This window comes from Leptonychotes weddellii, chromosome 13 (genome assembly GCF_054177405.1).
Source record: "Leptonychotes weddellii isolate Sample4059 chromosome 13, ASM5417740v2, whole genome shotgun sequence".
Lineage (NCBI taxonomy): Eukaryota > Metazoa > Chordata > Mammalia > Carnivora > Phocidae > Leptonychotes > Leptonychotes weddellii.
Window position 1 is genome coordinate 80,279,442 of NC_138381.1, and position 27,810 is coordinate 80,307,251.

The following is a 27,810-nucleotide window of genomic DNA, read 5'->3' on the forward strand; positions in this document are numbered from 1 at the left end:
GGGGGGGAAGGAGGGGGAGCAGGAGGGAGTCCTGGGGGGGAGGAGGGGGAGCAGAAGGGAGTCCTGGGGGGGAGGAGGGGGAACAGAGGGCAGTCCTGGGGGAGGAGGGGGAGCAGGAGGGAGTCCCGGGGGAGGAGGGGGAGCTGAGGAAGCATGCCCCTGCAGGTGGCAGCTCCCGGGGACCAGGCAGGAGGGGCTCAGATAGGCACTTACATCTGATGTATCAGCCCTGGCTCCTCTGGGGGAACAGGAGGGGTGGGAGGATGGACAGGAGCTTCCCCAAGCCTCCCCCCTGTGTGTGTGTCATGTGCCGGGACGGGGCTGAGGCTTGGGCTGGTATGGGGTCCCTATACTGGGCATTAAGGACACAAGGTCTCTGGGAGCCAGGCCCGCTGGGTGTTGATGTGCAGATGGCCCCCCTCCCCTTTGGCTGGTGGTACCATCTTCTCAACAACAGTTGGTCGAGTTTATGAGCCTGTCATCTACTGAGGGGGCTGATTTTGTGGGGTCGAGAGGCGAGTTTTCAGTACTGAGGGGAGAAGAGGAACTGCCCAGGGCAGGGCAGCAGTGGCGTGGGGAGGTGGGCAGAGAGAATTCTGGAAAGTTGGAGCCACAGGAGAGAAGGGGGCTGTGTTCTGCCAGGGTGGGGGCCCTGGGCGCCGCTGTAGGTGCTGTTCAGGCCGAGCCGGTGGATCTTGGGGGTGGAGAGAAGGAAGAGAGGAAGAGAGGGAAGAGAGGGATGCCCTCCCCCCACCCCCCGCCTCACCCCTCCAGGAGCAGGTGCGGGCCAGTCCCTGGCCAGCCCGGCGCGATCCCCCAACCAGAACTCACCCTCTGCCCTTTTGCATACACGCCGTAGCCGGACACGTTGGCCCCGTTGGACAGCCCGGCGGTCGTCAGGGCGGGCGGCTTCCAGGAGACCTGGACGGTGGCTGGGGTGGCCCCGGCGTGGACGGTGACGTCTTGGGGGGGCGCCGGAGGGCCTGGGGGCACAGAAAGCAGCGCTTTCAGGGCACGGCCCTCTGGCAGGTGAGCGGCGGCTGCGAAGCTCACTGCTCTCACCTGGAAGGCGCGCTCTGGGTCAGGTGGCCAGGGCAGCGGGCGAGAACGCGCACCACACGGGAAGGCAGGGCAGCGGGAGGGCGGCAGCTCCCGGCGTGCACCGCGGCCCGCGGCTCACCTGGGCGTCCTTCCGCCCCCGCGACCACCTGCGCCCTGTTCCCAGAGCGCGAGCGCGGACGTCGTTACCGGGCGGTGGGATTGGCTCAGGACGCACGCAGGAGAGCCCAGCGACTGGCAGAGAGAGATTCCTCCCTCCCTTCTCCCCTCCTTGCTGCTGCCCCCTTTCCTCCCTCCGTCTGTTCATGGACTTGAGAGAAGGTAGGCGTGGATCGCATGTGCGAGGGGACAGAGCTGAGCGCCGAGAGAGACGGGTCTGAGGACAGCATCTGACCCTGAGAATCCAGCTCCGCACACAGGCTTCCCAGCTGCACCAGCGAACACTTCTGTTGTGCCGTGGCCAGTCTGCATGTGCCGTGCGTTGTGAGCAGCCAGTTCGAGCAGCACGGAGGCCGTGGCCGTGGCCGTGGCGGTGGCCCTGGTCATCTGGAGGCTCCCAGGGACAGCAGGATGGCCCGTGCTGCCCACCACCCTTTCCTCGAGGTCTGTGCACACTTCCGCATCCTCCTGTTTGAACGTGGCATTTCATTTGGAAAAGAATGTATTTGTAACTTCCAGGAGGAAGGCTCGGAGCCCCACATTTGGCATGACCTTGCTACAGCTCCCCCAAGGTATGCATTTCTGGGGGCAGGCCGCCGTCTACGGAGGATTCTCTGTGGGCCACATGCTTCTCCTCGCTGTGTACTTTCCACCACGGGATCCTCACACAGGCCTGTGATCCCAGCACACTCCCACTTTGCACATGAGGAGATTAAGGTTCAAGGGAAGTCACTCAGCTGTTCAGTGCCGGAAGAAGGATTCACACCCACACTTCCCTGTAGCCCATTTGCAAAGGCACGTAACGACTCCACTCTTAATAACACTCCATGATAAAGGTCTTCAAAACGTCTTCACAACCTGGCTCAGAAGTGAAATTCTACCTGGATAGTTAATTTAAAGGTGACATATTGCCAAAGAAAGGTGTGTTTAGAGTCTGACTCAAAGAGATGTCCTTTCCTTCATGATTCCCCCATCCACTCACCTGCTCAGCACTGACTTGGCTACTGCTGGATACCAGGCCTTTGCCTTATAACCAAGATGGCCAGTTCTATCATCCTAGAAACGCAAACAAATCAGAGGCAGGATAGGACGTGGTAAGAAAGTGGACACTGGAGCCTGCCTGCCCAGGTTCGAGTCCCAGATCTACCAGTTACTGACGTGGGACCTTGGACAACTGTCTTTTATTTAGTTACCTTATCTATAAAATAGACATGATACAGAGCCTGTTGGCAACAACGGCTATGTACTCACTAAAACATCATCATTGTATTATTATACTCCTGCTCAGACAGCCATGCTCAGTTTCTAAACTTCCCTCTCAGTAAGACGTGGCCCAGTGGCTGACTCCTGATGGAACAGGGCAGAAGCGATGGGTGCCATGTCCAGGCTAGCCCACCAAAAGCTCTGCAGGTGAACCTATAAGGTCTTTCCCCCTCTGGTTGGGAAGGAGATGACCCCTGGAGGCAACCTCTGAAGCCACAGAGAAGAAATGGCGAAACCACGAGATGGACATGCCTGGGTCCCCAAATCACCACTGGAAGAGAGCTGCCCATCAGGAATATCTGCATCAGATCCAATCATGAGCAAGCTTCTGAGAAATCATGGCTTCTAACATACAATAAATCATCAATACAGCCAACTTCATCAAGCATGAGATTAAATGAACTAATATGTAGATAAAGTGCTTATAACAGTGCATGGGCTCAGAGTAAGTGCCATTTATATGCTCATTATTGTTATTATTTGTTTCAACTTGACTCCAAAGGCACTGGACTCCTCACCCTCCCATAAAAGATCCTGAAATCCCCACCCTCTATATCAGAAGTGGAAGACCTTTCTGGAGAGCACAATCCTTTTGGTGGGGACCACTTGTTTTGGTGGCTGTTGTGTTTGACCAGACTCTGGGGATTTAGTGATGATGAGTCTGTTTTCTGTCTCTGAGTAGGACTGTTCCTTCCTAAGCACTGCTAACTGCATCAACCTGGAGTGCCGTCTGCCTCCCTTCCCTGTGATTGGTCACCATGGCAGACTCACCCCACAGAGTATGGGACAGATCATAGAGGCCCTCATCCACTCAGAGCTAAATTGTTGCCAGGGCTCTTGGAGACCTGTGGGGTACCACTTCCCCCTATCTCCTCAACACTGTCCTCATGGCCTGGTAGCATTCATAAGATGAAAGCAATCAGTGGTTCTTGTCAGAGCCAGGTCGCTCTCCTTTGCTGATGAAGAACACCCAGCAATGAGAAAAGCAGCCATGCCTCGTGGTGGAAAGAAGCACCTTGAGCCATTTCCAAAAGCCTCCCGTGAACATACCCCATGTGATTCATCCCACACTATGGGGTAGAGGGAAAGTGGACAGCCTGCGATCTGTGCCTTGAAAGGAGGGAAACACAATAGCAAATCTGACACTTAACCAAATTCCTTTTTATTCTCCCTTAGGACACTGCCCAGCTCACTTGTACAAGAGATAGAGTCCAAGCAGGAAGTGGTGGTCTTGCTGGATTGTGGAATTAGAAGTCGGCGTTCAATGACGGCAGTCGTGATAGAAATTGAAAGAGGTCCCAGAGAGTGAAGACCCAGTACAAGAGGATTCCTAACCTCTGTGTGCCCATTCCCCTCAAACTATTCGGTGACCCCTAAATTGTGCCTGTGCAGGGCAAGCAGGAATGCAAACAACATAAAGGAAAGTAAAGAGCTAGGCAGCTATAGAGTTCAGCATTGATTCTGGTAGCTGCCTAGTACTAAGAGGAAGAATTTGGAGTTCAAATCCTTTTAAGTTAGAGGAGCTTGAGTTTTCCATTGGAGACACAGAAGGTCCATCTCACAGAAGTTGGGATCATACATCAGGACTAAGGGCCACATTCTAAAGGCAAAAATGAAATATATTTACTCAAATAAAGCTAAAACAAGCATCTACAGGATCTAGATATGTCACAAATATAACTGCTAGAATAAACCTCAATACTCTGCAGAGGTGTTGTTACAGCTGTTACTGATGAAGATAACAGAATCCAGAGTCTCTCTAGGGCATAATCTACAATGTCCAATACATAAAGAAAGTCACCAGATGTGGAAAGAAATGAGAAAATATGATTCATAATCAAGAGGAAAAATAGTCAGTAGAAGCAGGCCCACAGATGACCCAGACATTGGAAGTAGAAAAGACTTTAATTATTACAAGTAGGTTAAAGAATGTATAGGTAAAGATAAATGTGGGAGGTGAAGAGATGGGAATTCCAAGAGTGATAAGAAAATTTTAAAAAGGACCAAATGGAAATCCTAGAATTGAAAACTGCAATGGCCAAAATAAAAATTTCATTTAATGGTCTTCACAGCAGATTGGACACTGCAAAAGAAATAATGAATACACTTGAAGACAGAGTAACAGAAATTATCCCAACTGAAACACAATGAGGAAAATGATCTAAAAAAATAAACAGGAGTTCATAAATCTGTATGACAACAGCAAGCAATCTGACTTATGTTTAATTAGATTCTCCAAAGTGAAAGATAAAGTAGAAAAGGTCTGTGGAGATACAAAGTTTGAAATTTAAAGAAAAACCACTACCACTACTACCCTTAGATCCAGGAATATCAGTAAATTTCAAAAAAGATAAGTAGAAGTAAAAGTAAGCCTAGGCACATTACAGTCAAATTACTGACCATCAAAGCCAAAGAGATAAATCTTGAAAGGAGTCAGAGAATGAAGGGGACAACAGGAAAGAGAGCTGACTCCTTATACAAATAGGGAAGGTCAAGAGAAAGGGAATGACATTTGCACAGTACTGCAATAAAAAAAAAAAATCTAGAATTCTTTATCCAGAGAAAAAAATATTTTTTCAAGTTTTATTTATTTATGTAATCTCTGCACCCAACATGGGGCTCAAACTCATGACCCCAAAATCAAGAGTTGCACACTCCTCCCACTGAGCCAGCTGGGTGCCCCCAGAGAAAAAATATTTTTAAATAAAGGTGAAATAATGAATTTTTTTAAGATAACCAAAAGAATACTGAAAGAGATGCTAAAGGAAATTCTTCAGAGCTAAAAGGAAATCATACCAGGTGGAAATATGAACCTACAAAAAGGGATAAAAACTGATGGAAATTGTAGATATATTGGGAAATATAAAAGACTATTTTTGTCAAATTCTTCAAAAGCAATTAATTAAAGCAAGATAATAACAATGTATCGAGGGGTTTGCAACTTATGTACAAGTAAAATATATAAAAACAATAGTAAAAATGAAGGAGCATAAATGGAATTATACCTTGGTACTATTCTTCCCTTGTAAATACATTATCTTACTAATGTAAGCTAATTTTTTAAACCTTTATTTATTTGAGAAAGACACAGAGATAGTGACAGAGATAGGGAGAGTGACCATGAGTGGGGAGGAGAGAGAAGCAATCCCCCTGCTGAGCAGGGGGCCCTACATGGGGCTCGATCCCAGGACTCTGGGACCATGATCTGAGCCAAGGGCAGACACTTAACCCACTGAGCCACCCAGGCACCCCTGTAAGCTCAGTTTTAATAAGTTAAATATGCATGTGTTACTCCCTGAGGCAATCTCTAGAGCAAGGATACAAAGAGTTATAGCCAAAAAAAGTCAATAGAGGAGGAAATGGAATAGAAAAATATACTTAGTTGACTCCTTCCTTCCCTTTCTCCCCAAAAAGGCAGGGAAAGATCAACAAAGAAAAAAACAGGATAAATGAAAAACAAAGAGCATATGGCAGACTTAAACCAAGTCATGTCAGTAATTTTACTAAAAGAAAAGGAACTAAAGATTCCAATTAAAAGGCAGAAATTGTCAGATTTCTATAACACCAAGATCCGACTATCAACTATTCACAAGAGACATCCTGAAAATAAAGGTACAAAGAATTTGAAAGGTTAGAAAAAGATATAACATGTAAACACTGAGCATGAAAAAGCTGGTGATCATGTGAATGTCAGACAATACAGACTTCAAGACAAGAATACCAGAGACCAAGAGGGGCATTTCATTATGAGAAAGGGGTCAATTCATCAAGAACTAACCATTTAAATGTGTATGCACCTAGGGCGCCTGGGTGGCTCCGTCGTTAAGCTTAAGCATCTGCCTTCAGCTCAGGTCATGATCCCAGAGTCCTGGGATCCATCCCTGCATCAGGCTCCCTGCTCAGCGGGAAGCCTGCTTCTCCCTCTCCCACTCCCCCTGCTTGTGTTCCCTCTCTTGCTGTCTCGGTCTCTGTCAAATAAATAAATAAAATCTTTTAAAAAAATAAATAAATGTGTATGTGCCTAATAATGGAGCTTCACAATATATAAAGCAAAAAGAAAACTGAAGAGGAAAATAGACATAGAGACAATAATTCTCAATAACTGGAGAGACTGAGCAGACAAAACCTGGTAAGGGTATGAAGATTTGAAGAATTCTACTAATAGGTCTCTCGTGTCCCATCTGGGAAGTGGCTTGCCCTTCCTGCAGCCACCGGGAACTCTGCATACAGGCTTCTGGTCGTGATCTGCCTTAAATCTCAGGGGCTGCAAATGCCAAGCCAGCCTGGCAGGCAGGGGGACAGTAGAGCTCAGGAGAAATTCCAGCTTCTCTCTCTTCATTCAAGTATCCGGTTCACCTGGCACTGGGAGGGTGGGGGATGCACAGGGCAATGCTTAACCCAGGCTGGAGGAAGGAAGTCTGGCCACCTCCAGTGGGCAGGCCTGGCCTCTGCAGGGACCACAGGATCCTGGGGCTGCCAGCTGGGAATGATGTGCCTTGTTTGTCCAGGCCCTTTTGAGAAGTCCTTTTCAGAAGATGCTGTATGCAGTGTTGCAAACCCTAAAGATCATCTTAAATTCTGATCTGAAATCTACCTCTGAATGCCAGCTTTAAATTCCACACCTAGATTTTAGGTACCACAATGGCTACCATTGAAAACACCATGTTTCCTGCCCCCAATTATTCACATGGGTGGTGTCACCCTAAAGCACACATATTGCCCATCCCTCTGCTGATAGCTGTCCCTGGGACGTGCAGCTCTGTGACCTTGTGATCCCACCTGTGATGTCCTGTTTCTAGTATCGGCTTGCTGAGGACCCACCTGATCCTTCTCCTTGGGGGTGAGTGGCTTCTCATAAAGGCGGGGGACTCTGTAATTCATGATTTTGGCCTTTCTGTTGAGTGCATCACTCTATCCAGAGTTTTCTGAGGGCTAGCGTTGCATCCTGAGCTAATGTAAGTGTTCAGAAACCCCATTAAGTCTTTCAGGGTCACTAGTGTTTCCTTGATCACCTGGCTCTGGCACTTCGATCAGTCTCAACAAGGAACGCTGATTAAGCTATCAGGCCTCATTGTTCTTAAGAGCAATGGTCCAGAGCTGAAACTAGTCTGGGATCTTCCTCAGTACTCGCTTCTACATAAAGTGAAATCACAGTTGAGGGACGGGGGTTTGTGGGTGAAGGAAGACTTGGAACTGCTCTTCTGTCAGCTCCAGCCCAGCTCCCCACGTGGGCCCAGAGATGCTGACCACGGGGGGGTGGCTCTTATGTCCGCCGTGTGGGCATGCTCAGTACAAGTCATACCTGAGATGAGTTCAGAACGCGCTGGTCTGGGGGCACCTCTTTCCTCCCACGCAGGGCAGGATCTCCCAGACCTTCCCCTCACTGCACTCACAATCAGAACATAGCCTGCATCCCCCACCCCAGAATTCATGCTGAAATCCTCACCCCCACGGTGCTGGGGTCAGGAAGCGAAGCCTCTGGGAGGGGCTGACGTCACGACTGCAGAACTCTCAGAGGGGCGTCAGTATCCTCATCCAGGAGGCCCCACGGGCGTCCCTCGCCTCCTCTACCCCGCGAGGACATGGGAGAAGACCCGCCTGTGGACCAGGATGCAGGTCCTCCCCAGACCCCGACCCTGCGGCGCCTCGGCCTCAGACTTCCAGCCCCCAGAGCCGTGAGGAGCGACTGCACCGTGTTCTGGCGGCGCGCATGGACCGGGACGCCGGGGATGGGGAGCTACCTTGTGGGACGTGCCCTGGGCTCATACCTGGACCCCCCACCTGTCATCTCACTGTGAGCTTCTCCAGAAGCCCGTCCTGGTGGTCCCAATGCGTGTGTTCCTCAACCCTCCCGAGCCCCGCCCCCAGCCCGGTGCCTGGTGTTTCTTGTTTCTTGACCCCCCAGCACTGACCACATGACTGTGTAGTAGGCCTCAGGGCAAAGGATCTTCATTGTCCCGGTATTCACGGTTGGAAATCAAGTCATCACGGAAGACAAGTGCGCTGACCCTTTACAAGTCCGTTGCTCCTCAGACATCCCTCCCTTCTTAAGGTAGCATCTGCCCCACCTGCCCGTGACATTGCTGCTTTGTAGGTCAGATGTTAGTTGATTATGGGTTTGGCAAATGCTGGAGAACACAATGAAACAGAAGTGAATCCATCACGAATTGAGAGGCCCATCTTGTGTTAGATGGGAGACTTCAGGCAGCTGGTAAGAGTGCTCCTGGAGAAGAAACAAATTGCTTGTAAAAACTACCGACAAATGAGGCAGGGCGGGGCTGGATGAATTAAGCACAGAGAGAAGTCCAACAAAGAGGCTGCAAAGACGGGTATTTCAGGGGATCTCGTGAGTAACACAGGACAAAGAGAGGCTCTAGAGGAAACAAATTATGCCCTCAATATTCTTGCAAAAATGACCTTCTTTGCTCCAAGAAGGCTACTCTTCCCCCAGGTGTCCGGGCTCCCACCTGGGCACAGCTGGCCTGCTTGGAAGGTGCACCACAGCCAAGACCAGCACCACGGAAGTTTCTGGAGGTGGGGGGAGTTGCCCCATGGCAGCACCGGGCCTCTGGTCATTAGGAGATGAGCAGACCTGGCAGGCTATGATTTCCTACAATTTTACGTAGCAGATGCGCCCAGAACCCAGAAAAGCGTCTACAACAGAATTTCACACCCTCTACACAAATTCACCCACGTGTGTGATTTACAATGAGAGAGAAAGAACGGTTTTGAAGGTGTGCAGACACTTGGTTTGCTGTTCCACTCAACGAGCGCACGCTCGCGGGAGGGACGCCGTGGGGGAGACGTCCCCTCACGCCCCCGAGGGTGGCCTCACCGTGTCCTGTCTTTTCCAGGGTGGGCCTCTTGCAGACGCCAGTGTGAGAAGAGGTACCTTCAAAAACACGGTCCCTACACAAAATCCGCGTATCCTCCCTCCCCCTCTCCCTCCCTCCCCCTCGCGGGGCTTTCAACAGTGCCATCTGGGTAATGTCCTCCCTGCCTGAGCCCTCTCGCCCCAGCCCGGCCCCTCAGGGCCCCACGGGAGGACGGGCCTCACCTGCGGGCAACGTGGAGAATTCCACGAAGGCCTCTTTCTTCTCCCGTTGCTCCAGGGGCAGCTGCCACGGCATCTGGTGAGGCTTGGCCAGGACCTTCACCTTGTAGGCCATGTTGGGCCTGAGGTTGAAGAACTGGTACTTGTACCTGGCGGCCCTGACGACGTCCAGCTCCTCCTCGTTGAGGAAGATGACGTGGCTATAGTTGCTGTTGGTGGGCAGCCAGGAGAGCTGGGCGGAGATCTGGGTGATGTTGTCCACCCTCAGGTGGGAGGGGGCCACCACCACGTCCTTGCCCACCAGCAGCGTGCACTGCAGCTCGTCCGAGCTGCCCCGGCTGGTGATGCACTGCACGGAGATCCGGTAGGTGCAGGCCGCCGTGTTGAGCTTCTCGATGAGGGCCTTGGTTCTGCTCCCCAGCATGAGGCTCACGCGCGTCTCCTGGTCCACCAGCACGTTGTAGCTGCTCACGGTCCCCCAGCCCGGAGGTACAGCCGGGGGCTCCCAGGCCACAATGACACTTCGGGCGAGTTGCTTGATGAGGGTGATTTTTCTAGGGTAAGGCACGACGTCTTCTCCGACCTCGTCAATGTTCACGCCCAGTGTCCCCTCACCAGTGTCCGTGATGCCAGCGTCTATGTGAGTGGGGGCGTGGAGGTCCAGAATGTTCTCCCCCTCCAAGCCGATGCCGGCATGGTTGATGAGATTCTGGTCCTGTTCGTTCCCCAGCGTACTTGCTAGTCGTGACTCGCTGTCCTGGACAAAATCCACAAAGTTGGAGGGGACCAGACCCCTCTGCCCGTCCAGGAGCTCACCTGTTGGCACAAGGACAGTGAGATCACCCGACCATCGCATCGGGGGCGCCCGAGCTCCCACCCCATCGTCTGTGCGGCTCCCCAGTGGGGCCATCCAGTAGAGCAATGGGACCGCAGAGGATTCCACAGGCCTTCACGGGAGCCTGCCCAAATGTCCCTTCCTCAGGACCCCGCTCTCACGACTTGCCACCTGCCACCCCCGAATCCGTCAGGCAGGGTGGCCTGCTCCTTAATGCTTATCGTGAGCCGACACCACGTGTTCAGTTACCTGCATACGGACATTGACGAACCTCCCAACGGGGCTAATGCCCCATGAGAGCAGGGACCCCTTTCTGTTCATCACATGAACCGTCCTGGGACACCTGGCACACGGTAGGTGCCCAGTAAATGTCTTAGACCAACAAACATGTGTGACATGAGGGGTCTGGAGGTAAAAAAAAATAATAATAATAACCGTCTTCCTATCATCTTTGCCAGGGCGAGCATATGCATCCCAACTAAAAGGCGACCCGCCCCCTTGCAAGGCACCGTGTACATCCTAACGAGGTCCCCAGCGTGCCATCTAGTGTGACGCAAAGACTATCCACATGGTGCCAGACCACACTGTCGAGTGTCAGAGAATGTCATCAAGCTAGCTCTCGCAGTGACTGGCGGCCGCGGGGGGAGCCCCTTCCTGTTGTGTGAAATGTTCTCTTTTTAGCTGGGCTCAAAGCCTATTAGCCGCAGGGGCCTGAAAACCCGAGAAGTGTTCTGAGGAGCCTCCAAGATGACACGGTCCGGACAATCTTCCAGCACCAGTGGGACAGGGACCCCCCCCCAGTACCTGGCAAGAGGCTGGGGGAGGCTGGGGTGCTGACACTGGGGCCCTCACCTCAGGGGACGTGTGATGGACCCAAGGAGGGCACGAGACCATTAGCCCTGGATTCTCCCAGAATAAAGGGGGACCCTGACTCTGCTCCTGGTCCTCTGGAGGGTGTGGGTCTCGAGGTGGTCCACCCTCGCTCGCCTCCAGGGCGCTCCCACAAGGGGAGGTGATGGGGATGACGCTGACGGGGATAAGCAAGGCCCACCGCGCAACCACCCCGCGCCGCGTGTCCCCTAGGCTGGCCCTCTCCATTCTACCCAGAGGGAAGCTTCCCCCTGCCGCATGGACAACGGACCCCTGAGCTTTGCAGCCCGCTGGGAATCAGGCTCCGCAGGGCCATGACAGAGAACCCTGCTGGCTTCGCAAGAACCAGTCCTTCTGCTCAAGGGCAATCACGGGCAGAGACCGAGACCCTTCCGTCCAGAGCAACTCAGCTCGCGACACTGCGGGTGCTTTCCCCAAGCTCGTCCTCAGGCTAACGAGGGGACGGAGGCGAGGCGTCCCGGACGGGGGCGATCACATTTCCCGATTTCAAGCTGGGGGAGGGATCCGGCAGGACATGGGCCAGACAACAGCAGAAGCCAGAGGTCGGTGGGGTCGCCATGAGCCAGGAGAGGCCACCACCCGTCCTGGTGGGAGGAGGTCAGCTGGGGGAGCCCGGGATGCTGTACAGTGAGGTGGGAGAGGCAGGACACCCCCTTTGGGACAGGAGGGTCCTCAGCCTGGGGTGTGTGCTTCAGCTGCCCGGGGAGCTCTGCAGGGACGTCTGAGGTCTGCTGGGGCTAGGACGCCCCTCCGTCGTCAGAAGGGCGGAGGGTCAGGAGTAACCGGGAGCCTGGCCCGTCTGTCAGGGCCCCGGGCAAACAGGTCAGGCGGGCGGCCCGCCCCGGCGCGCCCACCGCCCTGCACCCCCCGACCGACCTTCGTAGAAGCCATCCTCGTCCATGTCCCCATAGATGTAGAGGTACTTCCCCGCCGTGAGGGGCAGCTCGGCCTCGGGGTTCTCATTGGGCCCATCGAAGGGGTTGTAGCTGGGGGAAGGAAGGACACTCTTGAGTAGATGCTCCCCGTGGAGGCAAGTGCAGCACCTGCCCCCTCCCCCCTGCACCTGCAGGCCCGCTCACCCACACGGGTCCAGACCAAGACGGTGTACGTGTGGGTCTGTGTGCCGGATGACACATTGACGGTTCTGGTCTTTCCGCTCCTACCTGTCGCGTCTACCACAACAACACGTGCTCAGATTAGGAAGCAAAAAAGATCGTGCACCCTATAATCTTCCTGTATATGTTATTTAGCAGAGGTAGAATCGTATTACATAGGCTTTTTAGTAATCTGCTTATTTTTCACATTTTCCCATAGAGCGGGACCCTCTCTCCGCCTCATAAAATATTTGATCGCGTCCTTGTTAATGGATGTGGAGTATTTCACTGAACAGACTCACTCCGCTTAACCAATGTTCCAACACTGGGCGTTGATGTTGCTTCTAACCTTTGGTTAATCTGATCAGCATTGCATTAAATATCCTTCTAAACATATCTTTGCAGACTTCCACACTTTCTTCCTAAAGGTAAATCTCTAGGAAGCGGATTTGTTTGCTCAAAGGCATGGATATTTTTAACGTCCAGGGTGCCTACTGCCAAAATGTCCTGCAAGAACACGGAGGCACCGTTTTGCCCTCCCCTCCCCCTCAGGGTATGGGCGTGCCCACATCTCAAGTCCTCAAAATATTGGGATGAATATTTTTTTTTACAGTCGTGCCCAATTTGCAAAGAAAACATATGGTAGGTGAATTTTGGATTATTAAATTAATTTTAAATAACAGGAAAGGCTCCACTAAGTAAAACGGCATTCCTGGTAGTCAAAGGTGACAGCCACGTCCTGAAAACGTGTAGTAGAGACGCTGTGATGGGCACACGCCAACAGCACTGGAGGCTGGGCAACACGTCAGGGACAGGTTTCATGTGCTCAGCGAGGAAAGCAAAGAAGGTATTACTTCTCCCAATTTTAAGCACAGGGTGAGGTACGAGGCGCTGGCCCAAAGTCACCAGTTCCCTAAGTGGCGGGGGTGGGACCAGAGTAAGGGCCCCCTGATCCCCGTCCTGCGCAGATTTCATGGCACTGAGTCGCTCTGCCACTCCCTGTCCAGGTCCTGGGGTCCAGGAGTGCTGTGCAATGGGCTGATGGTTTTCGGAAGTCAGTAATGGCCAGGGGCCACCTGCACCAGGAGCAGACAGATGCATGTTTACTGTGAAAGCCCGGGGGGTGGAGGGAGTGGGGAAACAGTCTGGCAAGGGGGTGGCATGTGCAAAGGCCCTGGGGCAGGGAGCAGGGTCCCTCCCGGGAGCTGAGAGCCAGCCTGGCTGGAGGTGAATGCTGGAGCATTGAGGGATGACAACTGTCAGAGTCCCCGTCAATGTGGATTTGATCTCCGGAGCTGGGAGGTATCAGGAGTTTTAAGGTGGGGTGTGACTTGAGCACACCTGCATTTTATGGAGACCCTCGGGGCACTGTGCATGGGGCTGGCAGAGGAGATGGGGTGAGGATGTTGGATCAGGGAGCGGCTCAGGAGGTGACGAAACTGGGCTTTGCCTGGACACAAAGAGTGAGGGGCCATGGGGCTGAAGGCTTCGTGGGTCAGGACGAGCGGAGGGGAACACACGCACTGAGTCGGGTCTGCGGGCGGGGGCTGACGCTGGGAGAAGGGAGGGCAAGGGTCAGTTCGGGGTGTCTCACTGAATTCGCAAGCGAGGGGGGGCGAGGGGGGCAGCCGTCGTGTGCAGATGGAGAGCCCACCCCAGGCAGGACCCTGGACGCAGAGGGAGTGCACAGGGCCGGAAGGATAAAGCACCCCGTGCGCCCTGATCTGCAGACAGAAAGGAGGGAAGGCCCCAACGGTGCCACGGCGCCCACATGCGGGGGCCGGGGGGGGGGGGGGGGGACAATGCCTGCAACAGGAAACCTGTAAACACAGAGAGCGTGGTGGCTTTCAGGGCAGGGCTGGGGCGGGGTCGGGGGGCGGGCAGAGCCGCAGGGCGAGGCGCGGGTGAGGGTGGCGGGCATCAGGACACGGCGGCGCACTTTCCCCCGTGACTTGTGTCCCACGTGAGCGAGTGACGTCTCCGCAAAGCTGTTTGAACAGAGGGATGGGGGTTCTTGGCCAGCGGCTGGGGAGCGGGCAGATGTGGGGACGAGCGGGCGGCCATCGGCGGGAGGTGAGTGTACCAGCCGCCGCGGGGAAGCGACATCCAGGGCAGGGCTTCCTGTTCTAAGCTTGGGGAAACTTCTTCCCAGCGGCTGGTTGAATAATGTCGGTGTTTGGCATCGGGGAAACCCCCCAAACTCCTGCCTCTTCTTCAGAACCGCCCCGTCGGGGACTCTAAGGACATTTAGAGAATGCGGGTCTGCCACGTTCTCTCTGGGCCCGGCTTCTGTGCTGTTCACAGTTTGCTGTGGTTTGGGCTTTTCTGGCAGGATGCCTAAAACACACAGGCATGAAAGCATCAGCAGGAAAACGTCAACAGCGCCGATGAGGAACGGGGCGAGGGGAACGTGGTGCAGTCTGGCCATGGCTGGCGGCTGCCACGTCCTACAGAAACCAGCCAGTCGCTCCCGCCTCCTCTGTGCCTGGTTTCACGCTGGCTATGGACTGCGTCCTCGGGGCGCACCGGCTCTCGGGGCCCCTGTCCCCGGAATGAGCCCTGGCCTGTCCCGGGGAGTGGAGGGAAGGCGAGCCCAGGGCACAGGGCGGGGGAGGCAGGGGTATGTGGTTGGGGAATCTGGAAGCCAGCTCGGAGAGTGCAGCTCAGCATCAGAGGGCGCCCCACCTTCTCCTGACACAGGCAGGCCCAGCCCTCCCCCCAGGCCCCGGCCCTGTGGCCCAGCAGCTCCTCCAGTGCTGGGGCAGCGTCCCCACGGACAGTGTGCGGGATGTGCCTAATCGAGAAGCCTGTGGCCCCGGGGGGAGCAACTCCAAGCGCTTCTGTTATCTGAGCAGCAGAAGTGGGTTTTCATTGGCGAAGTGAATGGATCACTAATCAGAAAATAATCTGCTAATCAGCATAACAGCTGTTACAAATGGCTCCCATCGGAGAAAACAAAGGGTGTGGAAGGTACAGGGCTTGGCTAAACCTCGGGGGGCTCCGCCTGCCCGAAGCTTGCGGTTTTGCTGGGGGTGGCGTCCGCGCCCCTCACACAGACTTGGGTGCCTGGGACGAGAGGCCGAGAGGCCGGGTCGCGGTTGAGCGTGAAGAACAGGAGGCACGAAGTGTTTCCTGTCTGCTTGTTTGTGTCTAAGCCCTGGGCGTCTGTGCCTACGGCAGGATCCGGCGTCAGGATGCTTTCCTTTGAAGCAGGTAGAGAACTGGGGGGGACACAGCGGCTCTGCGCTCGCCTCTGAGTCGTGCGGAGCCCACGGCCTGTGCGTTCTCACTGAGCCTGGACACCACAGGCCCCCCACCCAAGCCTGGCGGAGCTGGTGCCTGCAGGCCAGGGCCCGGGGGGAGCGCTCCCAGACCCATGGCCTCCTCGGGGGCCCCCAAGCCCGGGGGGGCAGAGCGGAGCTTCGCACTTACCTGTAGCGGGCAACACACAAGTGGACCTTCCCCGAGTATCTCTGCTTGGAGGTATTGGAATTCCGTTCATTATCCATCTGTTAAAGACACAGAGGATGTTCGGGTTACGCTTTGTGCCAGGAGCACACGGGAAACCCTTCCGGCCCCGCTGAGCTTCCTGCCCCAGATGGTGGTGCTCCCGTGAGACATCAGCCCCGAGACGGGGTGGCTCCCGCAGCATATGGGCCCCCGGTCCCTGGGGAGGACGTTTATACAGAACGTGTCTCCCCACGCCAGGAGGGGACCCGAGGTGGGGCCTTCCCTGACGCAGGGCATGGGACCCGCTGGGCGGACCGGGCGTGTGTGCCAGGCCCTGCCGGGCTTCTGTGAAGACACGGAGATGGACAGTGACCGTGTCCTCTGCTCACAGGGGCTCAGCCCTGGGACACGGACACCGCTCCCCGCGCTCGCCTGTCTGACAGTGCCCGGGGCTCCGAGGCCGAGACATCCGGGAAGACTGCGTGGAAACGGCGACATGAGGGTCAATGAAGGCTGGATACGGGAATTTGTGGGAGGGAGAAGCAGGAGGAGGGATGAGGGAGAAAGGCGGGAGGACCTTGGCGTTCCCACCAGCCGCACGCACGCCAGAACTCACGTCTGATTCAAATCTGCATCTTGGGCTGGCGGATCTCGACAGAAAGGCGGGCTTGACGGACGGAGGCTCCAGCCTGTCTCCAGCGAGTGGGAGGGGCCGGATGTAGTCCCCGACCACGGTGCGGCTTCTGACGGCGCTCTCCTGAGCTGACCACAGCATGAGACAGTTTAACAAGGACACGGATGAAATAACAGCACATACGGGTCCTTCGACACCCCAGCGTGCCCGTCCCCTCACCGCCTCAGCCTCGGGGCTCCGTGTTGGGATCTGCCCCCCTCCCACCCTGGGTCCCCATGGCCAGCCTGACCCCACTCCTGGCCGTGAGGATGGTTGGGGGCAATGGTGGTGTCGCGTGGGGAGGGAAGGTCCCGCCACAGGGAATTAAAGGGAGCCGTGGAGAGAGAGGCTCTCCCTTCCCTGGCTGCCATGCGGGGGGCTGGGAGGCTCGGGGCAGCCACATTGTAACCGGGAGGAAAGTTGGTCCCATCAGAGCGCTCATAGCAGGGGACCGCCAGGCGGGGAGGAACTGCCTCCTGGGGACACAATTCGAGCCCCCGAGTCCAGCTGCGCCTGGAGCTGGACCTCCTGGCTCCTCATCCTGACGACAAGTGAGTTCCTTCTGGCTCGCACCAGTTTAGGTCAGCTTTGCTGTCATTTATGACCGAAAGAGTCCTAACTAACGCACAAGGTGGCCAAAGGGCCAGGCGTTTTCAGGGTTCCAACGTGAAACACAGGAGCGCGATCTCCCCCCGCCCCGTCCAGCCTCTGTCTGTGGCGGTCACACCGCGGGATCGCCTCCCTGAAGACGTGACCTGCTACGTCCCGGCTGGGAAATACCACGTGATTCGGTGTAAGGCGGGAAGTGTCCCACCCGCGGGGGCCCCGCGGCTCAGCCTGATCAAGGGAACTGTGAGAGAGCACCCCCGAAATGGACTCGGTGCCACAACAGACACGGGACTCTGCTGGGGGGTCAGATCCCGGAGAGCAGGGGCGTTGCGGGTCGCGGCCATCTGTCCCCTCTGCCCCGGGCAGGTGCTCGGCGTACAGCAGGTGCGAAGCGACCCAGAAGCCCCAGAGCGGCAGGTGCGAAGCATCTCTGCTTCTCCCCGCCCCGGGCCGTGGGGGGTGAGAACCCTGACCCATGGCGGTCCGGCCAGCGCCCTGTGAGTGGAGGTGAGCGGGTGTGTGATCCACTGCCTCCTTTCCCCTTCGATGGGACACTCCAGAGAGAGGCTGTGCCTTCCAGTGCTCCCGAGTGAGGACAGTGCAGCCCGGCCCCCAAGCGCCGCGGGGCTGATCCGGCCCCTGAGGTCGGGGTGCACCAGAGCAGCATCTGGGCCGTCCTGACCGATGACCGCCGGGGTCAGCAGCGTGGACGCGCGGCCCTGCGAGATGAACACAGTGGGGTCTCCTCGTGTTCATGTTTGGCTGACGTGGCCCGGTCCTCGGTCCAGGTCCAGGTCCGACTCGGAGCCGGCGTGAGGCAGAGGCAAAACCGTCAGAACTATCGGCACCCTCAGCCTCGCTGGCTCCCAGGCAATCCTCCTGCGGTGGGCGCTGCTCTCCCGAGATTCGACCTGGACTCGACTGCGGGGCCCGCGCTCACGTCAGATGTGGCCCACTGCGCAGCCCGCCGTCCCTTAGCGGCTCCCGATCAACCCCCAACTGTCTCCTCAGCCTCCGGGCCAGGCTGGCCTCAGGCAGGAGGACGTGGAGCGGGTGGGCCGCACATCTGCCCACGGTCCTTCTCTGCCTCGTGCTGGCCTTCCACGCTCCCCTCACACCTGGGGGAAGAAAGCGGGGCCCAGCCGCCAAGGCTCCCGGGGCGCCCACCCGTCGAAGAATGCCCTCGGGAGGACCGCCCTCGGGAGGATCGCGGGGCCTCGGGGGGCTCTGTGGGCTCTCCTCCACGCATCCGTCAGCGATGCCCGCGCAGCGAGGGTGAAGCCAAGTGTGCATGGGCCCTGTCAATGGGGGCCCCTCGCGGGGTGAGGTCGCGCATCGTTACGTGAGCTCGGTCCATCGGGACAGCGGCTCTTCCCGACGGCTGCCCGGAAACCGTGGTACAAACCTATTGTTCCACCAGGGTCCGAGCAACAGGCTTGGTGCCGCGAGCACCTGCTGGCTTTGCTTTCGCTGCGGGCCCACTCCCGCCATCGGGAATCGTATCGCGCTTCCCGGAGCCGTCCCTCTGGACACTCATGCATCTACACTCTGCACAGAGGAGCTCACGCAGCAGGACCAGGACGCCGTGGGGCGAAGGGCCTGCCTGCCACGTGCAGCTTGGCCAAGGGCCCGAACGCCGTGTCACGGGTCGGGAGCGTGACCAGGCCCCATGGGGTCTGTGCCGAGCACCTGCCTCCCCCGGCAGTCTGGGGCTCAGGTGCGTGCCAGGCAGAGGCACCATGTGGCCAGCCCCCCTTACACCCTGGGCGCCGCATCCCCCGCTGCTTCCCTGGGCAGGAACTGTGCATGCACGGGGCGCTCCGCGTGGCCTGCGTGGATCCTGCAGGCATCCTGTCTCTGTCCCCGTCCCATGTTGCCATCATAGCTCTAAGCATAGCTCTGAGTCCTGGGAGTCACCAAACGTGTTGGGGTCTTGAAAAGTGCGTACCGGCCAAACATATGGCCACCCACCCCGAGAATGTTCGTTTCATGGAGTAAGAGCTGAAACCGTCCTGCCTCTTCTTACCCTTCGGGCAACACGTCCCCAACGTCACTTCCTGGAGGCGGGTGTCTGAGGCCGCCCGATCTAACGTAGCCCTGGGTCACTTTCTACCTTGTCACCCTGTCCCCACACATCCGTCCGAGCCATTCCTCTGTCCCCTTGCTTCTCGCCTGTCTCCATCCACGGAGAGGAGATTCCGCGTGGGGCCCGGCCGGCCGGCCGACATCACAGCCGCAGGCCCCAGACCTGGCCTGGGTGCGCCGTGCACTCGGGACGCCGTGAAGGGACTTGCCGACCTCCCGCCCCCCACCCTGTTGTTCACAGCCATGTGACATGGCAGCTAATGGCTGGGCGGGACAGGAAGGATGGCGCCGACGGGAGCCACGTAGGGAAGGTGATTTATTGACATGGTCGATAAATAAACGAGGCGTGGTCACGTCGTTGTAATGTTATGAAGCACCGAAGAAACCTCATCCTCTGTTTTGATGGTAAGGGAAAGAATCTGGAAATTCTCTCCTCTATAGAGATCCAAAGGGGGAGTCTGACACTCATCTCCCCTTAATTAAAACAACAACTTTTGAACAGGTGGGCATTCTTGCAACCAGGGTGACCTGTGCGGGTTGCCCTTGGGCGAGGAAAGCGCTCCTTGACGGCCCAGGCAGCTCTCTGCGTCTAGGCGGGAGTCCCGCAGTGAGGCCGTCATGCAGACCCCGGTGGTCTTTCAGCCAGACACAAAGACAAAATCCCTCCCCCAGCACGCAACGTCAAACCGTGCTGCCCCCGCCCCGCCTCCTGAGCGCCAGTGGGCGCTCACCGCTGTGACCCTCCCGGCTTTCGTGCAGCAGGAACTCGTCCCCATGTGGAGGCTGCTCGGCGTGAAGGCGGGGAGGGTCACAGCCCAGCGGTGTGCCTCGCGGCCCCGGGCGGGAGCTGCCCGGCTCACTGCCAGGAGCTGTGTGACCCACGCGAGGGCCTCGGTCTTGATCTCTGCAGAGTGGGACCAGGACAGCACCTGCCACATGCGGCCATGCCAAGAGCACGAGGGCTGACACCTGCGAGCGCTCGGAGCAGCGGCTGGTGCCGCAGGCATGCCCAGTGGCTGCTGGGGGCCTGCCGTCACCCGGAGCCCCGCGATGCCGGGTGCCCGGCGCAGGCGGTCAGACAGACGCGCTGGGCTCGCCCTGCTGCGGGATCGCTGGCTATCCCTTGGCCACGCGACGCAGGGGCGGGGCAGGCACTCACCTTTGCCGATGGAGGGGGCGAGTCCGTTCATGAACTGCGGGAAAGGCTTGCCGGACGCGGGGACGTCCAAGGAGGCCCCAGCGCCGCCACCCAGCAGGTCGATCTTCCCTGCGTGCTCCCGGAGCCTCTCCAGGTCCTGCGACAGCAGGCGGAACTGCTCACTCTGCGTCCGGCATTTCTCCTCCAGCTCCCGCACCTTGCTCTGCACGGCAGAGGCACGGACACGCAGTCAGGGGTGGGGGGGGCATGCGTGCATGGGTGTGCACACGTGTGTGCGTGTACACGCATGCACACGCGTGTGTGGCGGCGAGCCGCCTCCCACCTCCGTGGGAGAACGGCGTCTGATAAAACCAGGCGTCCCGTGCAGCCTGGCGGTTGGCCAAGTCCCCTCCCTGGCCGGACGTGGGAAACCACACATGCCGCGAAGGCCTACAAACACTCAGATCCCAGCCAACCGTGGATTGTTCTGGGCTCTGTGTGCAGCTCGGGCCCTTGTGGTTGGCACGTCTCGCCATAGCTGTTTGAAATGTGGAGTGTGAGGCGGTGACACAGCCCAGACTTGGGGGGCAGCTCAGTTGCCAATCCACTGATTCATTTTTCTCATGGGGGCACCCGCCCCTAGACTGCAGAGCCCCAAGGAACACTGCTCTAGCAATAAAAGGGGATTTCTTTCTGCTGGATTTGGTTAGCAACACAGCAACATTTGCAGACATGCAGAGATGTCTCCGGAGCCCTGGGGAGAGGGGTGGGCTCCCTCGGACACATGGCAGGGAAGAGGCAGCCCGGGGCAGCTCCCTTCTGACCCCGCTCCTGTCCCGTTGCTGCCCCGCGGGCTCTCAGGTTGGCTGGCTTGATACACACACTCTTCCCCGGACGCTCACGGACCACGCTTCCTATCCTGGTGCAGACGCAGGGCTCTGTCTCAGCGACCAGAGTGCCTGCACGGTCTATGGCTGGGCCCACACGCCGTGGACGGACGCGTGGAGGGTCGGCTCTGCCCCCTCCCCCCGAGGAACTCTCTGCGTGCTGCTCACTGCCCCCCGTGGTACGCGAGCCCCTGGTTCCTTCTCGTCTGTCTCCAGACTGGATGGGAGGCTCCAAGCCTTCGCTCTCTCTGCTTCCCTCCTCATACGTCCTCAGGGCTTTTACAGAATCGGGCACATAGTAGGTGCTCAGTAAGTGTTTGCCGAATCCGTGAAAAGAGGGCACTGCAGATCTGCGGTGCGGTGGCTCATTTTGTCCGCATGGATGGAGTCCTGCCTTGTCTCCGCTCCTTACTCCATGCTAAATGGAGAATCCCATCTGCTGCATTATTAACTCCATGTGTTGCCTGGTCCCCGGCTAACATGTCAGCTCCACGAGGGCAGGATCGTCTGCTGCTTCCCCGATGCGTCCCCAGCACTTGGAACGGAGCTTGGTACCGAGTCAGCGTTCAGTAGATCTTTGGTTTAATATGGGCGTGTGTGTGGGAATGCGGGGACAGCCAGGAACAGCCCTCGACCTGCAGAGGACCAGCGGTAGACACGCTTCTCCCCCTCCTCCTCTTCCTCCTCTTCATCCTCCTCCTTCTTCCCACTCTCCTCCCCTCTTCCCCCTTCTCTTCCTCTGTCCTCCTCTTCCTTGCCCCTCCCCCTCCCTCCTCCTCTTCTTCATCCTCTTCCTTGCCCCTCCTCCTCCTCTTCTTCCCCCTGTTTCCCTCCTTCCCCTCCCCCTTCCTCCCCCTTTGCCCATCCTCCCCCCCTCCTCTGGCATTAAGCTCTCCAGCTCCTTAGTATAGAATGAAGTGCTATTTATGTCTGAGATCAGGGATTTCTAAAAAAAACCCTAACAAATCCCAAGCCTATAATTAATTTCTTTGATTCATTAAAAAAAAAAAATCAGCAGGATTCTTCTTCTAAAAAGCTGAATGAGCTTATCGGCGATTGCAGCCTCCACCAAGGCAGAGAAGTGAGCTTAGCACTCCCGGGCCCGGGCGGGGACGCGGGACCGCGTCAGACCTGCCTCCACCTGGGCCGACCCCAGAACAGGGTAACCTGTCAGATGCCCCGAGGCCTAGGGCCCTGACTCCCAGCTCGTTCTCTCCAGGGCAGAGCCATGAACCCTGACGGATGGACAGGGTCCTCAGACGGGGAGAGCAAGCGGGCACAGGGGGCCCTGAGCTCACAGGATTGTCCGGGTGTGCGAGAATGTTTGGTGGCTGGTGGGAGAACACGAGCACTATTTTCTTGGCCGTGAACTCATTTTCACGTGTGTTAGGAGAAAGGCGGGCAGATCAAATCCTCGGTACCACCTAACAAAAACAGCACATGGATTTTTCACTTCCGTGCCATCCTAGAAACGACAAAGCCAGAGTGATGGAGGACAGATCGGCAGTCGTCCGGGCTGGGGCCGCGGGACGGCACGATGCGCAAGGAGTAAGAGGAGGGGGTGACGGCTATCCGCATTCCCACTGTGGCAGTGGGAATCTCCGTGTGCTCCCAGCTCCCAGAACTCTACGCTAAAGGAACGTAAAAACAGGAGAAATCCAGATGCGAACAGATTTAACAATATGAGATGATGCTGTAGGTGCCCGGCCTGGGCGGTCAATCTCGGTGGTGCCCATGGAGCGTGGCCAAGGTCCTCACGGGCCTCCCTGGAACCTGGCGTCCGAGACGCGCCTGCCACCGGCAGCCGGCTGCTGGGGCTGTGTGACGGGGTGCTCCGGGAGAGGGCAGGGCCCCGAGGCGGAGGGGGCGACGTGCGCTCCCGGCCAGACCCTGCAGGACGCAGACACGCCCCGGGACGGGGCCGCCTACAGGCGCCTGATGGCAGCACCTGTCATGGGCCACCATGCATGGGCGTCCTCGGCGCCCACTGCCAGCAGGTGTAGCCTCCGAGCTCCCTGGGAACTGCCCTCGATGCCCCCCTCCTGCCAGGTTGTGTCTCTTTGTTCAGGGGTCCCCTTCACCGATGGCGACTGGGCTGTGCCATTTCCCTGGCAGCTGGCCCGGACGTGGTGCTCCGAGGAGTGGCAGGTGACATGCTGACCGTGCAGTCCCAGGAGCGGGTGGGCACATCGGTGTACCCAGACATCCACGGAGGCTGGTGGGGAGTGCCGGGGGAGCACGGGCGAGCCGGACGATGCTGGGGGAACACAGTGAATGGGAGCGTGCGTGTTCTGTCCGGAGAGGCATCTGCTCCGCATCGGTCCAGACCCACGGGGGCTAAACTTCTAGTCTTTGAAAAGGAGAAGAGAGTCTTTATTTTAATGTAAAGATCTCTCAATGTTTAAGCGTCGGCAGGGGCCCATCCACAGTCTGGGCTGACGAGGCCGGTCTAGAGACGGTACGGCCACTCTGTGACCCTGGGCGCGAAAACCCAGGGAGCGTTCCCGCGGGCACCCGGTCAGGCTGGCTGGATGGCCTCGTGGCCCAGGCAATGGCCTCCAACTGTGCCCACGTGAGCCCTGGACACACAGGAGGATCCCCGCAGGGTCTGGGGCTCCAGGGGCCCAGTCTTCTGGATGAAGAGCACATGTCCCGGGGAGCTGGCGTTCCACTCTGGAACAATCCTTGTCGCCCCTGAGACTCCCATCCCAGGGGCGGGCAGTGTGCACGTTAGGAACGCAGCTGCCCTGAAGACATCGGCCACCCTGTCTCCATCGGTGCCCCAGCCACGCTCATTTGTGAGGCCGATATCAGGGGAGAAAACCCCTGATGAAATATCAGCTTTTCCCCAAGCATGATGAGTGGGAGAAACAGGCATCTGTTGGTGACATTAAAGGTATTCCAGATACGTCAACTGGCTCAAACATCATGGTGTCATCCTGCCCTCAAGTGGACAGGATACAAGACTGGAACAGAAGCCGCAAGGCTCTGAATGGTCCTGTGTCCAGATGCGGATTCGGAGGATTTCTGGTTCCCCGAGGCCTCCTGGACCAGGCCCGTCGGCTTGACCTGCTTCCCTCGAGTGCGCCTTCCATGGGCACTGGTGGCGAGAGGTCCCCAGGGTGCAGGGAGGACGTCGCGGAGCTGTGGACGCACACGGATGTGCCTGCTCGTCAGAGTGTTTGCTTGACCCGTGTCTGTATGCATGGGAGCCTTGCCTTCAGCACAACCTGGAGCAAAGTTGCAGGGGGGTGGCCAGGCCTCTCCCACCTCCTCCGGCTGCTTCCAGAGAGACGCGCGGAGCCGTGCAGGCCACACCTAACCACAGCTCTCCTCCGCTACCTGCCTCGCCTCCCTTCCAGGCGCCCGAGAAAATGGCTGTGGGGCCGCCGGAGCCCAGGAGCTTCTGCTGCCTGATCTCTGGTCTGGGGAGCAGGGGTCGGGACAGCGAGGAGATGGGCGCTGGGGACCCGTTACGCCCAAAATGCGTCGTACAAGAGGGCGCTCCCTCTGGAAGCCTCATCCGGCTTCCTGCCTTCCGGAAGAGAGGCAGTTTTTCCTGCAGGAGCCCCCAGCAGCTGGGTGTCCTGGCCTGGCTGCAGGGCCCCCCCGGTCCCCGAGTCACCAGCAGGAGGAACGGCTTCCCAGGGAGCAGGAAGGCAGCAGCGACCCCACCGACCTGCCCGGCTGGCTTCTTCGCACATCGGTATTTATTTCAGGATCCAGAGCCCTGCCGCCTCCTGGACGGGTGGCCCCCCGGGGAGCTGGCCACCTGCAGGCGGTGGGGGCGGGGGCCGCGCAGACCATGGTGGTAACAGATGGCACACACATCAGGCAAGTAAACTATCCCTGGAAGAGACACGGAGACTTGCCAATGTGGTCGTGGGTATTTATAAAGACGAAGGAAAACACATCCCAGTGTGACTGTAGCCATCCACGCCCCGTCCCTCCACATTCCGCATCAGAACTCCGGGCTTCGTAGAGGACAGCCGCGTGGGGGGCCGGGCCCTGTGTCCAGCCAGGCCAGGTGGAGAATGCGGGGCAGCCGTGAATCATCCAAGGAGCAGGGAGAACCAGGGGCGTCCCGGGCAGGCTGGGCCCCCGGCATGGGAGTGCGCAGGAGTCAGGTTCCGTGTGGCATCCTGATGGCCATGCTGCTTACCCAGGGCCGTCTGCCCGCTCTGTGCCAGGTGCTGTTGGCCTCGCTGATGGCCAGGGAGACCACGGGCTCAGGTGGTATGAGCCCACGGCACGGGGAGACAAACAAGGCCAAGATGCACGAAAGCCAGGGGTCACACACCCAGGCAGGGGCCGGCAAACCCAGGCCTCTCCGACTCCGGGCTCTGAGCTGGCTCTAGATTCCAGGTCCCCCCCCAACTCATGGGGACCTGGAGGCACGTCCTGCAGCCTCTGTGGGCCTGTCTCCACCTAGAACATGTGGTGAAGCGTGTCTTCCAGAACCCAATGGGGAATTGCAAAGTCAGACCCCGGGGGGTGTGGGAGGGGCTCCATTAGCAGAAGCGACAGTCTCCACCGCTCTGGGGGCAAAGCCGCAGTGCAGACGCCGCGGGGAGGGGGGTGCGGCCAGCCTAGCAACTCAGACACCCGAGCTCCCTCCCCGCCTCCAGTTGCCTGGACGTTGATTTTCAGCAAGCTGTGGGAGCACATCTGAGCCCGTGGGGGTCTACCAGAATTCCCTACATTTCGTCATCAACGGGGACACTCCGTGTCGTTTTCACAGTGATGCCCAACTCAGGAGTGCCTTCTGCTGCCAGTTTAATACCCCATCTCTGTGGGCTCCTGCCGGCAACCCTACGGCTCATGAGAAACCCCACGTCCGTTCATCTCCACAGGCTGAGTTCCGGGATCTTCCCGAGCGATTGCTCCGAACTCCAGAATCTTTGCAGGACTTCACAGTCTTGAGACTGAATGGAATGACACCGTCTCCAAGGGGAGACTCTGGTGAGTGCGGACTTCTCTTCGGCTGATGGTTAGCATCCTACGCCATGCCTGTCTCCAGCACAAGTGTCTTCAACGTTTGCTTTGGTTCGTGTGATTCAACATTTGTCCAATTCTCCAGCTGCAACGGCAGTGAATTCTAAGCTGGTGGGTCTGGATCGCCGGAGTCTCCCTGTTTCTGGGCAGATGTGCGTTCGTCACGCAGTATTACGTGTGCAGATAAGCACCTGTCACTGGTGGGACCTCAGAATACCTGTATCACCTTCGGGGTGCCAAGAGCTGGGGGGCAGGCGGCAGCCCCCGGGACACAGAGCTGGAGTGGGGGTTAGTCCCGGGGCAGCCACGCTCCCAAGCATCGGGGCACGCTTGGCTTCCCTGTCCCGACCACCTCATCTCGCAGCAAAGCCTCAGGGGTACGGGGCTGCTAAGGCTATTCCAGGAGCACAGAGACCCGGGGGGGGGCGGGGCGCAGGGGCTTCCTAAGACGCATCAGATATAAAACATTAATTACAAATCGTTATGTGTCCACCTCTCAGATTCTCAACTTGGCTACTATTCTGCACACTTCCATATCAAAATCGCGTTGTCCATAAGGATTCTAGAATTCAAACGGGGTGGGGACGATACCACGGATCAACCACGTTTGGTTTCATTCCCGGGGCCCAGGGAGACGGCACTTCTGGCTTCTCCCGCAGTGAAGCGTCACCGGCTCTGGCCAGTGTAGGGGTCCAGGGGTGACACAGCAGAGCAGGTAGGAGCTGTCCCTGCTGCGGTCACCAGGAAGCCCCACACGCCAGACGGCACGGTCACAAGATGCAGGGAGCCCGCATTCCCAGGTCGTCCCCGCGCCGTCCCTGCATCGTCCCCGAGTCATCCCCCCACGTCCTCCCCACGGCATCCCCGCATCGTCCCCCTGCAGTGTCCCCATGGCATCACTTGGAGGGGAGTTCTCCGGGGTCTTCCCCAATTGGCAGCAGATGGTGCCGACAGAGAACGACCTTCATATGTTCGATGTGAGGTTGTGACCTGAGCCTCACTCTACAAATGCACCTGAGAACCGGTTCATCTTTCTGATGGGACCAAGCGCGTGTCCTCCTGCATGTGCTCATTCACCCACACACACACTCACTTGCCACATGGTGATTCAGTGTCCTAACACCAGCCCGGCAGAGTGACCCCCCTTAGGCCCAGCAACATGGGGCCGGTACATTTAGGGACCCATGCAAATGTTTTCATTTTAGTTTCCTTTAAAATCAGAAACAAACAAATAATAATGAATCCAGTGTGGACTATATCCTCTTTACCCAGGCAGGTGCATGTAAAATGTAATTTTTAGTACTTTCATGGAGGAAGGGATGGGACTCATGAGGCAAAGAGGCCCAGGGCCCAGGGCCCAGGGAGGTCCCAACACTGCCCAGATGCTGGGCCTGCCTCGAGAAGACCCCGTGCCGGCCTGGGTCAGGGGGTGCACTGTCTGCTCATCAAAGCCTCCCCAAATGAGACCCAGGATGAAAGGAGCCTGCGCAGGTTCCTCCCCGGCTGGGACAAGCGTCTGGCGTCGCGGGCAGTTTGAAGCCTCGTCCCAGAGCTGATGGCCAGCAAGCTGGCGGCCACAGGGAGGTGCTGGGAAGGCGCCCCAAAGAATAAGGCACAA

At 57.6% G+C, this 27,810-nt stretch overlaps 1 protein-coding gene across 9 annotated transcripts in view; it reads right to left on the bottom strand.

Annotated features, from left to right (window-relative positions):
- Positions 1-27,810, bottom strand: part of RIMBP2 (RIMS binding protein 2) — a 90,906-nt gene that overhangs the window by 27,208 nt on the left and 35,888 nt on the right. For all 9 annotated transcript variants that reach the window (XM_081802418.1, XM_081802420.1, XM_081802422.1 and 6 more), the window contains 6 exons: positions 20,332-20,533; positions 16,422-16,567; positions 15,788-15,864; positions 12,138-12,247; positions 9,539-10,351; positions 832-983 (listed from right to left, as the gene is read on the bottom strand). In XM_081802418.1, the coding sequence (XP_081658544.1) occupies positions 832-983; positions 9,539-10,351; positions 12,138-12,247; positions 15,788-15,864; positions 16,422-16,567; positions 20,332-20,533 (1,500 nt within the window). The remainder of the gene's footprint in view (positions 1-831; positions 984-9,538; positions 10,352-12,137; positions 12,248-15,787; positions 15,865-16,421; positions 16,568-20,331; positions 20,534-27,810) is intronic.